The sequence below is a fragment of the Lepeophtheirus salmonis genome, chromosome 5, assembly GCF_016086655.4.
Source record: "Lepeophtheirus salmonis chromosome 5, UVic_Lsal_1.4, whole genome shotgun sequence".
Classification (NCBI taxonomy): Eukaryota; Metazoa; Arthropoda; class Copepoda; order Siphonostomatoida; family Caligidae; genus Lepeophtheirus; species Lepeophtheirus salmonis.
In genome coordinates this window covers 7365543-7377271 of record NC_052135.2, presented here as the reverse complement: position 1 = coordinate 7377271, position 11729 = coordinate 7365543, and the positions used below count along the sequence as shown (strand labels likewise).

The 11729-nt window shown below is 32.3% G+C and overlaps 2 protein-coding genes across 2 annotated transcripts; both read left to right on the top strand.

The window, feature by feature from the left end:
- The first annotated feature begins 5178 nt into the window (after nt 1–5178).
- On the top strand, nt 5179–6257 carry LOC121119117 (uncharacterized). Its single transcript, XM_040713752.2, has 2 exons — nt 5179–5426; nt 5497–6257. Exons 1-2 carry the CDS (start codon nt 5415–5417, stop codon nt 6082–6084), a joined length of 600 nt encoding a protein of 199 aa, XP_040569686.2. The 5' UTR covers nt 5179–5414; the 3' UTR covers nt 6085–6257.
- Nucleotides 6258–9291: 3034 nt separating this feature from the next.
- LOC139905309 (uncharacterized) lies at nt 9292–10187 on the top strand. Its single transcript, XM_071888146.1, has 2 exons — nt 9292–9383; nt 9446–10187. Exons 1-2 carry the CDS (start codon nt 9372–9374, stop codon nt 10022–10024), a joined length of 591 nt encoding a protein of 196 aa, XP_071744247.1. The 5' UTR covers nt 9292–9371; the 3' UTR covers nt 10025–10187.
- The last annotated feature ends 1542 nt before the right edge of the window (nt 10188–11729 follow it).

The window sequence follows — 11729 nt, the reverse complement described above, 5'->3', positions numbered from 1 at the left end:
CTGACATATCATGGATAATACAAAATTGGAAACCACGACAATCCATGAGTAGTTTCCAATATGAATAATCCATCATTTCGAATTATAATTAATTGATAATGGAGAAGTGATTAGCACTTCCTCCATTCGAGTCCATGTCGTGGTTATTTATTATAGAATTTATATAAAGTACTCCAACGGTAAATATTCGAGCCACATTCGAACATGCTACTGTGTTATATTTATATAATAATAATTAATAAAGATTATGAACTAAAAAATACTTATATGTAAAATAACACTAATTAATTTACCTATTTGACATATATAGTATATAAAAATTACCTATTTATCATTTTAAATTGAATTTAAATATGCAATCCCGTATATTGATTTATAAATATCATTTTTGGGCCAAATTTCCGTTTGACAAATTGTCTTTTGTATAAATGTTCTTCGTCAAAAATGTTTTAGGGCAATTTTGATGACAAGATCTTCATTCTTCTTTGAAGATTAATTTCCCTCATCTTATCTGTGAGTAGATGTTTGATTCCTCTAGCCTTACTTTTGTATATAATATCATCCCTGATGGATTCCTTAATCGTGGTTTGGCTCAAATTTCTCTTCTTTGCCAGAGTTTTGATTGGGAAAGTGGGATTCTTGTCAATTGCCTTCTTCAAATTGGAGAAGAATGTCTGTGATTGGATTAAATCCCTTCTTGAGTTATTTTGAGTACTAGAGACTAATTATAGGAATACTATTAAAGTCGTATGTAGGTAAATTGAATATAGAAAAAATTGAACCTATACATGTCTCATATCTCCCACCTTTCAAAAACAGTTACATTAAATTTTTATATAGAAATGTTGCATGATTCTTGGCTTTGTTATCAATGGCACAGCATGAGAGATAGATAATGATGATTTGAAAAATCTATCCTGGGAAATTGTACAATTATTCATACATAAATGTAATTACAATTATAAGATACTGAGATATTTTTGCTCATGTGAAAAAGAGACGCTTTATTACTTTTTGAAAAATCATCTTGATCATATAAAACATTATCACTTCCAACTTGCATCAAAGAATTGGCTATTCAGACAATAAACACACATTTGAATAAACAGTGTAACATTCCATTTCTGTTAGTTTAAATATTGAATACCAGACAATAAGACAATGAATGCAGAGAAAATTAATCATTTGTAAACGGGAGGATTTAGAATGTGACAATTATCAAATATAATATAGACATAAGGCGATACTTAATATAATTAGTTGATATCGTAAAAACTTAATCATTTTAATAAAAATGCACTTGTTAGTACATGAAACAATTTGATGCATTATTCCACGTATGTAATGAAAGATAATGGAACATAATTAAGTAGTATCTCACGATCATGCATATCAATATTCAATATGCCATTGGCTTATGTTTTGTGTAGATTATCATCTCAGAATGAAATACTTATGCAGTTTACAACTCTTTAATGTCTAAACATTTGTATTTAGCCATAAAGAGTTAAATTAATAATGACCAATAGAAAACTAATATTTGATTCCCATTCAAGCCAATGTTTATTTTCAGTGGCGTGCGCAGGGTATTCTTGATTGTGGGTATGGATTTTTTTAAAAGAGACAAAAAACTTTTTTTTTTTAAATAAAGAAGTTTTTTACGGTGTTCACGGTAAAAAAAAATTGAAAGGGGATACAGACCCTCCAGCTAACAACCTACGGACGGCCCTAATTTTGTATATGGAATGAAGCAATGCATTTGATACACAAGAGATAAAACATGAACATTGCATATACTATACCAATACTTCATTATCGGTTCTAGTAACAAAGTTGGCAGGGCTGTAGGAACCAGGGCAGGCAGTTACATAAATTCGATGATATCGGCTTATTATTATTAGAGAGAGGGGAAGCAAAACCTGCAGTAGTATGACTATATTAAGAGAAGAATGATTTTTATGGAATCAATAAACAAAGACAACTAAAAATCAACTTGTGATGTGTTTAAATAGTATAATTTATTCAATATGTCCTCCTTCACTAGCAATAAAAGTAACGAAACGCCGGTAAACAGATTGGTAACTCTTGACAATGAAGACCGTTTCTAGAGCGCAAAACACACTCGTGATCTGGATGAGAGGTGCGGCAGACATCATTCTCCAAGACGTCCTAAACTGCAAAATCCAGTTGATTGATGTCACAGCTAGAGGAGGGCAGTATGGACTCAGGCCAGAAGACAACCATACTGTTGCTGCAGAAGTTCTGGTTCATCTTGGATGTATAAACTATACCATTACTTTTTGATGTAATCTCAGCAGCGTTCTTGGCACTGACACTGGTGCGTTGGAGATAGCACATGTGTTGTTTTATTGTTGTTGCTCCGACATTCTAACTGAATAAGTTTTCTCTTCTTAATCAAGTTTTATTTGACCATTGAAACTTATTGAACATATTACCTGCCATCTCCAAAAGTATTAGTCATAGATATATGATCCATCTATCAAAAAATACTTATATTTTGATGTACTTATATGCAACTTACTACACTTAACTAAATAGTATAATAGAAAGGTCATTAAAAATTTAGTAAAATAAAGTAACTACGTCAGTTTACCAATGGAATTAGTTTAGAAGAACTTTCATTATCAATCATGGACGAAATACTTCCCCATTATCCTTAATTTAGTTCTAATTAAAGTAAGATGAAGAGGTTATAAAACAAATATTGTTTTAATATGACGGCTTTTGCGTCCAATTTGGGAGATTCCTTTGGGTTTAGGACGGTATGTCAAAATTTTAGTACTGTTACGTCCGTTTTAAAATTGATTAAAAAGTCAAAAGATATCCCATATAATAGGTGTAGTAAAAAGTAATTTATTATTTTCCCAATAGATTGCTTTAGTAATGTTTATCTTATGTTGTATAAGTGCCCTCATTTTACGCTAAAAAGTGTTAGAAAGATAAAATTTGGTACTAAAAAAACTTTTATAAACAATTTGGTGATTGTTTGACTCATTATCGTTTGAGCGGCTGACAAAGAAGGGAAATAGCATAGAGAAAATAACCCATATTTTACAGTTTTTTCTCGAACGAGAGTCAAATGCAACCCAGTGACGGAAAATGTTAATAGTATTTATGGTCCAGATACTATAAAATTCTATCACGCGGTATTTGGTTTCGTTGATTTCGTTCCGGTAATTTTAATTTGAAAGATCATCACCGCTCTGGAAGGAAAATTATCGAAAATGTGGATAAAATTATGGAAATTGTCGAGTCCGACCGTCATTTAATCACTGTTTTGACCGTTAAGGAGATAAAACTTAATGGAGGAAAAAAATCAATTAAAGATAATGTTTTTCTTATGAATTTCCTTTTCCTACATTTTATATATATATATATATACGAGGGTCTCTGAAAAGTTTCCGACATAAAAAAGACACAAGACTTATTTATGAATTTATTTATTTATTTTTCAACATAGTCTCCTTGTAACTCTACAGACTTCTCCCAGCGATGCTCCCATATCTGTAACCCTCCAAATAGTACTGGGCGTTTATCTATCTAATATATTTGGGACACTTTTTTTTTTGACTTAATTACTCCGAGTTGAATTGACTTAGACGCGTCAAATTTTAACAGAACAAGCCTTTATATATCTATTTAAATGTTACACTTTCAATAACAAATAATTAATGACAGCTGCAACCTCGATTTTGTCCATTTTCACACATCAACTTACTCAAACGATTGTTACATAACCACTGCACGTTCTAAATGACTGAAACTTTGGTAAGTAACTGTCGGCAGATTATGGATGGATGTAACTAGCTTTTGTTTTACGAATGCTGGTATCTTCACATCGAGGTCAGAACCTTTTTAGACCGCCCTTGTATACATATATCATCAATCATCCATGTATGTAATATCCAATTTTTCCATGGTACTCGCCAAATTACTGTAAAGTATTTAAATTACAATTGTGTATCTCATTTTTTGGTTTAAACTTGTATGTACATAACATGTATATTTACTTATTACTCATTTATTGTTTATACAGTATACTACATAGAAGGTATGGCCATTCTATCTTTCTTTACGTCACATGGCCTAAGGTACTCCTCCATACATATATTCTTTCATAAACATTAATAGAAGTGAACCTGGGCGGGGCTCTTTTCTTACTCTGGACTAGCATTTTCTACCATATCATCTCTATTCGTAAATAATTATCATCGAAAGGCTTACCTGGGCATGTTAATAAGTATGACCAATTAGCCATGGTGTGTTACTCATATAAACCATTGACAATAATACTATTTATCAGATTCCACTGCAACAAATCAATGTATTTTGAACTAACAAGTACAAACATATACATATTTTATACAATATTGTGGGAAGATTATAATGACACGACCTTTCCTTTGATTGCAAACCAAGAAGTATTGAAAATTCTTACTATTAAAACACACCCAAAAGACATAACAGTTTTGTTAAAAAAACTATATCAAGGAAATAACTGTTGTTGTTCTTCTTCAGTTCATTATTTTATATATACCTAAATTAATTTAATCTAACTTTACATATGATATGAGAATGTATCACAAGGAGGTATCAAATGAAATCAAAGAATTATATCTATGTACATTCGTCTAAATGAAATCCAATCCCTTACCTATTGGACTAATAGCTCCTTGTCACGTAAAAACGATTCATTTTTTTACGGCTGGAAAATTATAAAGACCATATTTTGTCATTTATAAAATGTTCATAGATCCTCCTGATACAACATTCTTACATTTAAGAATAAAATGGTCAAGGGAATCGTATTTAAAAACCATGGAAGAACTAAATAAAGAAAATATATATATATATAAATATGATAAACAATAATAAAGGAATCATGATTTTGCAAGTACACAGCTGTTCAAATAGTATAACAATTGGAATAGATAAATACTTATATGGGTGTGTTTTTCATGTGTAATTGGATCTTAATGAGAAAGATGGGTATGGAATTATATTGATGATATGGTTTGCGGGCCAGACGTTAGGAAGAAAATATTTTTTTCAATTGAATGCATCAAGCCATCTATCAAAGGTGATAGAAATTGAACAATTGTTCAAGTAATTGTTATTTGTTCGTACGATTATTTTTATTTTAAGTATAATGGAAAGATTTCAATAGTTACTACGTAAAATATATATTGTATGGTATGTATATGTGAAGTAGAAGAAGTTAAGTGTTAACAGCCCTGCGTAGTCTACAGACAAGGCGTATCCCTTGGCTTAATAATAATACATGAAGAAAAAAAAAGTACCAATGATTTTTAGTATATAAAGGGGTTTGAATTCTTTAGATAGCAAGTCAGTTTGTTTTTGAACACTAGCGCACTTTTACCTAATATACAACAATGAAGTTTTTGGTGAGAGGAAACAAAGTGTTTAGAGATTTTGGACGTTTGAAATATATCTTTGCATTCCATTTTATTTCAGGTTCTTTCTACTCTTTTGGCTGTTGCCTCCGCTTCCTACTTGGTTTCCCATCCTAATGGAGCCGTTGTCCCCGCTGACACACCCGCCATCGCTCATGCTAAGGCTCAACACTTTGCTGCTAAGGGACACGCTCTTGGAGGTGCCTATGCCCATGGAGGTGCCTATGCCCATGGAGGTGCCTATGCTCACCACGCTGCTCCTTATGCTTATGGATACGCTCATGGTGCTGCTGCCTACCCTGTTGCTGGATACACTCCCTTGGTCTCTCACCCCAACGGTGCTGTTACCCCTGCTGATACCCCTGACGTAGCTGCTGCCAAGGCTGCCCACGTTGCAGCAGGAGGAGCTGCCCATTATGCTGCTGGATATCCTTATGCCCATGGTCTTGCCCACCATGGCCTTGCTCATCATGGTCCCGCCCACCACGGTTTCGCACATGTTGGCCACCATGGCGGATATGCTGCTCCTTATGCTCATGGATACAACGGACTCGTTGCTCACCCCAATGGTGCTGTCGTTCCTGTTGAATCTTATGAGATCCAAGCTGCCCGTGCTGATCACTTCGCTGCCCATGCCAAAGCCTACTAATATCTTGATCCCTTTTATTCTGTGTATCTAGAAAGAACCATCTAGTCTTGTTTTTATGTATTGCTCTCAATCGCTTGCGAGTTTTGTTCAGATGAAACACTTCATTATATCAAACAAATGTTTTATTGAAATTTCTTAGAAACTAAAATAAAAAACAAAATGAAAAAATAAAATGTTTCTTTTAATTTTTATGCATAGATACATTAATAAGTCTACTCTCAGCCATTACATTAATCATTAGATTAAAGCCACATTATATTAAAGGTACACAAAGTTGCTCTTTTTTCATCTTGTCCTGGGGTTTTTTCTATAAATTCATGTAATACCCGGTTTTATTAATGGTCGAAATGGTCCATGTAAAAAATCGATTTAAATAGAAAATAAATTTTTAATTAATGAAATGTAAAAACCAAAACATTTCCACTAATGTAAAAAAGCTAGATCCAGAATCACTAAAAAAATCCTTATCTAAATATGAATAAAACGAGAATCAATAATATTTTATTCTTAAAGTTACCAATTTCGAAATATTAAGCCCATAACCATCAACAAACTATGCACTCTTGCACACATTTCCTCATAGTCATTATTTATATACCTATTCTTATTGTTCTTAAAAACAAATAGTATTCTTTTTCCTTATTATTTATATAATATATAGGCAAATTATATTATTAGACAAAAGTGCCACAGTTTTAAAGTAATTTGTTTAAATATAACTACTATCAATTCTTAGCTAGAGTCTTTTAACCCATTATCGTGCGGACGTAAAATTGTTTAAGTCAAAAATCAATAACTTTGAATTCCTGTATAAATAACATCGAATATGATACATGATCGATCAAAACATACATCATGAGTATATAAACAGATCTAGGTACATGTTTTACAAACTAAAGAAAGAAAAATACATTGTTCATCTTTACTTGTTACTCAAAGTTAAGATTCAAGCCAAATATTATCCCTTAATTCGAATAAAGATAAAGACATCATCTGCCTCTTTTTTAAGACCTCAGTGAAACCTTATTTTATTATTGACAATAAGTGAATCCGATTATAAAAATGGTTGAGGATGTCATCTCAGAAGAGAATGGAAATAAACTTTCACCAACAGACTGATTCGTTGCTTCCTCTATTGGGGAAAAAGTTGAATACAAAGTGGAGGCAATACTTGGTAGTATTATTTGCCTTATCTCCACCTACAAATATAAAGAAATTACCATTCCAGTTGGACATGAAGAAATCATTCTGCGTTTCATGAATTCTATCGGCTTATGAATTTTATTTTTTACCATGTTTTGGGGTTTTTTAACACGATAAGGAAATAAATATGAAAGATTCAAACCAAATATCAAACTCAGATCCAAGATCTCCTTCAATTAAATTTTAAGATATATGTATCTTAGATTTTATGAACTATAATTATTACATTATATTTACTTTAAACATTGCATAAATCTTTTTTCTAATAGGTTAAGCTACTTTTAATTCTCCCTTGATCTTGGATTAGGCATTAGTCAATTTATAAACACTATAACAATATATAGATATAATTAGAAGATGCCAAATTATTGTTCTATCTTTTTAACTTTTCCATGTATTGAGAAACAAATGTTTTTTGCATCCGGAAACAAAACTAATATGAAAGATTTCTATTGTATAAATTATATTTTGGCATAGCATTCATTCATTATATTATTTAACAGGTCAGCTGAAAAGTAAGTAGGCTGACCCATTAGTTCCCAAACTTTTTTGATGTTGTCCTTTCAAACATATGGCTAGGCAATGCAATACCCATAAACCTTTTATTGAAAGATAAATATAAAATTTGGAATGCATTTTATGCAAATAGATTACTTAAAGGCTATATCGGTCCTATAAAGTTCGACACAGAGGCAAATGATTTAAGTTATTTGACTATATTGATCAAAATTAAAGATTTTAATTCTACCGATATTGAAAAAAAAAAAAAAAATTAAGAAACGCGACGACGAAATACTCAAACATATTGTAAACATAAAATCAGCGATATATCTACTACTTCGAATGATTTCAAAACTATCAATTCTCTTTTTTATGGTAAATAAAGTCAAAATTGAGAATTACAAACTAATAAAATTACAGGTTCTGGATGTACAAATAGGTTTATGAACGAATCAAGGTCTTAATTTGACGGATTTGCACTATGTATTGAGCAAAGTAGGTCTATTTTAGTTTTAATTATGGGCACAATAACTCAAAGAGCATCCTCGACGTTAATTCATAATCTGAATTTACTTTTTTGTGACCTCTCCTTTGTTTTCCACGATCCCCACAGGGGTCACGACCCCCACTTTGGGAACAACTGGACAATCATTGTAAAACATATGTAATTGCATTAATTTCATTTGTTGATTATATGTAACAATCTTAACCATCATACAATTTTCTGATACATTTTTATAGGGGTATTTATCTTTAGTCTCAATGTAGGCCTCAGTTTCGTCGATTACGTTTTTATTACTATTGATTTTTTTCTATCGATCATTCTTTGAGGTTTACCATCGGGGGGAAAAAACACTAGGGTCACACTTGGAGAATATGGTGAATAGAGAAGCAATTTATAGGCTAATCCATGCAATTTTGCTATTGTTTTTGGTAATTTATGATATGATGTATTATTTTGATAAAACAACACTTCAAATGAGGCCGTTTTTTCATGATTTCATCCTTCAAATGCTCCAACAATGCTTTGTAATAATCGCTGTTTGATATTGATAAAAAAATCATTGGATTTCATTAACGACAATCATTTCACGATTTTAACTATTTTTATTTTTAAAATTATTCAACTATTACTTAGTTAGAAAAAAATACTTATTTGAGGAAAAAAGGATGAAAAAAAAAAGCATCTACATTTTATGTATAAAGTACTCCCTAATCCTTGTATAGAAAAATATTTCATTATATTTGCATGTAAACATTGGATATTATTAAATGGCTTTTGAAATGAAAATCATAACTTTTACAAAACCAAGATTTAATTTGATTGATTCTTGAGCGTTTTATGTGAAATAGTTATTATATGAAATCTATAAATTTCCTACATAAAATCTAAGAAAACTTCAACCACTGCAGTGGTGAAGTTAAGCCCTCCGTTCATATGCAGACAAGGCGTACCCCCGTCTTAAGTATATTATGTGAAAAAAAATATAAATATATTCCTAGTATATAAAGAGGTTTGTATTCTTTAGATAGCAAGTCAGTTTGTTTTTGAACACTAGCGCACTTTTACCTAATATACAACAATGAAGTTTTTGGTGAGAGGAAACAAAGGCTCTAGAAATTTCGGAATATATCTTTGCATTCCATTTTATTTCAGGTTCTTTCTACTCTTTTGGCTGTTGCCTCCGCTTCCTACTTGGTTTCCCATCCCAATGGAGCCGTTGTCCCCGCTGACACACCCGCCATCGCTCATGCTAAGGCTCAACACTTTGCTGCTAAGGGACACGCTCATGGAGGTGCCTATGCTCACGGACCAGTTCATGGACATGCTCACCACGCTGCTCCTCATGGCCATGGATACGCTCATGGTGCTGCTGCCTACCCTGCTGCTGGATACACTCCCTTGGTCTCTCACCCCAACGGTGCTATTACCCCTGCTGATACCCCTGACGTAGCTGCTGCCAAGGCCGCCCACGTTGCTGCTGGAGGAGCTGGCCACTATGCTGCTGGATATCCTTATGCCCATGGTCCTGCTCACCACGGTGCTGCCCACCATGGTCTTGCTCATCATGGTCCCGCTCACCACGGTGCTGCCCATTTTGGCCAACATGGCGGATATGCCGGTGGATACAACGGACTCGTTGCTCACCCCAACGGTGCTGTCGTTCCTGTTGAATCACCTGAGAACCAAGCTGCCCGTGCTCATCACTTCGCTGCCCATGCCAAAGCCTACTAATATCTTGATCCCTTTTTTTTTATCTAGAAAGAACCATCTAGTCTTGTTTTTATGTATTGCACTCAATCGCTTGCGAGTTTTGTTCAGATGAAGACACTTCGTTACACCAAACAAATGTTTTATTGGAATTTCTTAGAAAATAAAAATAAATACTAAATAAAAATACGTGTATTAATTATTTATTATTCCTCTACAATCTTTATGCATAAATCCATTCATAAGCCCATTCTCAGGCATGAAATTAATTATTAGATGGAAGCCATGGCTCTTGATATAAATACTTTAACCCATTACTGACCAGAAGTAGAATTGTTTAAATGAATAATTCCTAACTTTAATTGCCTATATAAATATAATCGAACAAACTACGTCATATATATTCAATCATAGATCGTATGCTTGGCCACAAATTCGAAATTATTTTCTCTAGAGTGCTCGAATTATGTTTTTCCATCAGAAAATTAGAACTAAAATTCAAATTATTTTTAACGTCCTTACCTTAAAATTCTGACAAAATGAAAAAAGATATATATATATATATATTTAATGTTAGGTGGGTCCGATATTTTTAAATTTAGATAAAAAAACTCATTTTATTTTATATCCTTTCATCTCAAATTCCCATTTGCATTCTCCATACTCTCTAGACGTTAAGACATTAAGTTGTTTTTTTTTTTCGCTAATAAATTCTTTTTTTTTTAAATAAAATCTTTTTTATTTTTATTGGTTGTCCCTTCAAAAATGCATCAAAAAAATAAAAACCCAGAAAAAATGATTATTGTACCAAGGGAAAAAGTATATTGAATACACATGAAATAATGAAATTGAGTAAATGGCCACAACAACAACCCAAAAAATATGAAGAAAATATTGAGATTGAAAGATAAACTTTCTTTAGTAATCTTATTAAAGTAAATTAATTTTATTATATAACATTTGTTTACTTTAATCTTGGCAAAGCTAAACGCCGCTGTGCACCCGGCCTAGCCATCAGATCCCGACTAGCAGTGTTGTGTTTCTGTTTGAAAAGCCTATATCGGTGTGAGAGAGTTATGATTTTTTGGTACTTGAATAATTACGTCATGAAAAAGTTCAATCAGGATCAGCCTCATAGAAAAATTCGTTCTAGATCGGTCCGAAGGAGAAAATCATTGTTATATAAATTGGTGTCGTCAAGTATAAGGCTGCCATTAGTAGGACCCAGTTATTAGAACCCGTTTAGTATTTAAATTAGTTAAAAAACACTATAATTAACTTAAAACAACACAAACACATTTCAAATGTTAAAGGTGTTTTCACTTCCTCAAAAGGGATGAAGTTGTGTGTTGACTCAACGTGCCAAATTTGGCATATTGGAAAAATTACTTATAAAAGAAATAACTGTGAATGTCTCTGTTAGAAACTTATCATACCGGTAAAGTAAAAACACTAACACTATGTACTACTCTAAAACACGTCCGGTATTTCAGCTATATTATAATCATTCAACTAGTGTGCACGTATTTTTGAAAATTTAAAAATCAAATTCGAAAATAATTTGGGTCATAGAGGGTTAAAAATCCATATTTTATGGACGCTATCAGGGAAGTATTATACGGTTAAACTCCACAACATTATATTCTTCATTTTATTCGCCATGAGTTATACGGTTAAATCATATTTTACCACCACTTTACCATGAAAGTCGAAAACTTTCATTACATAG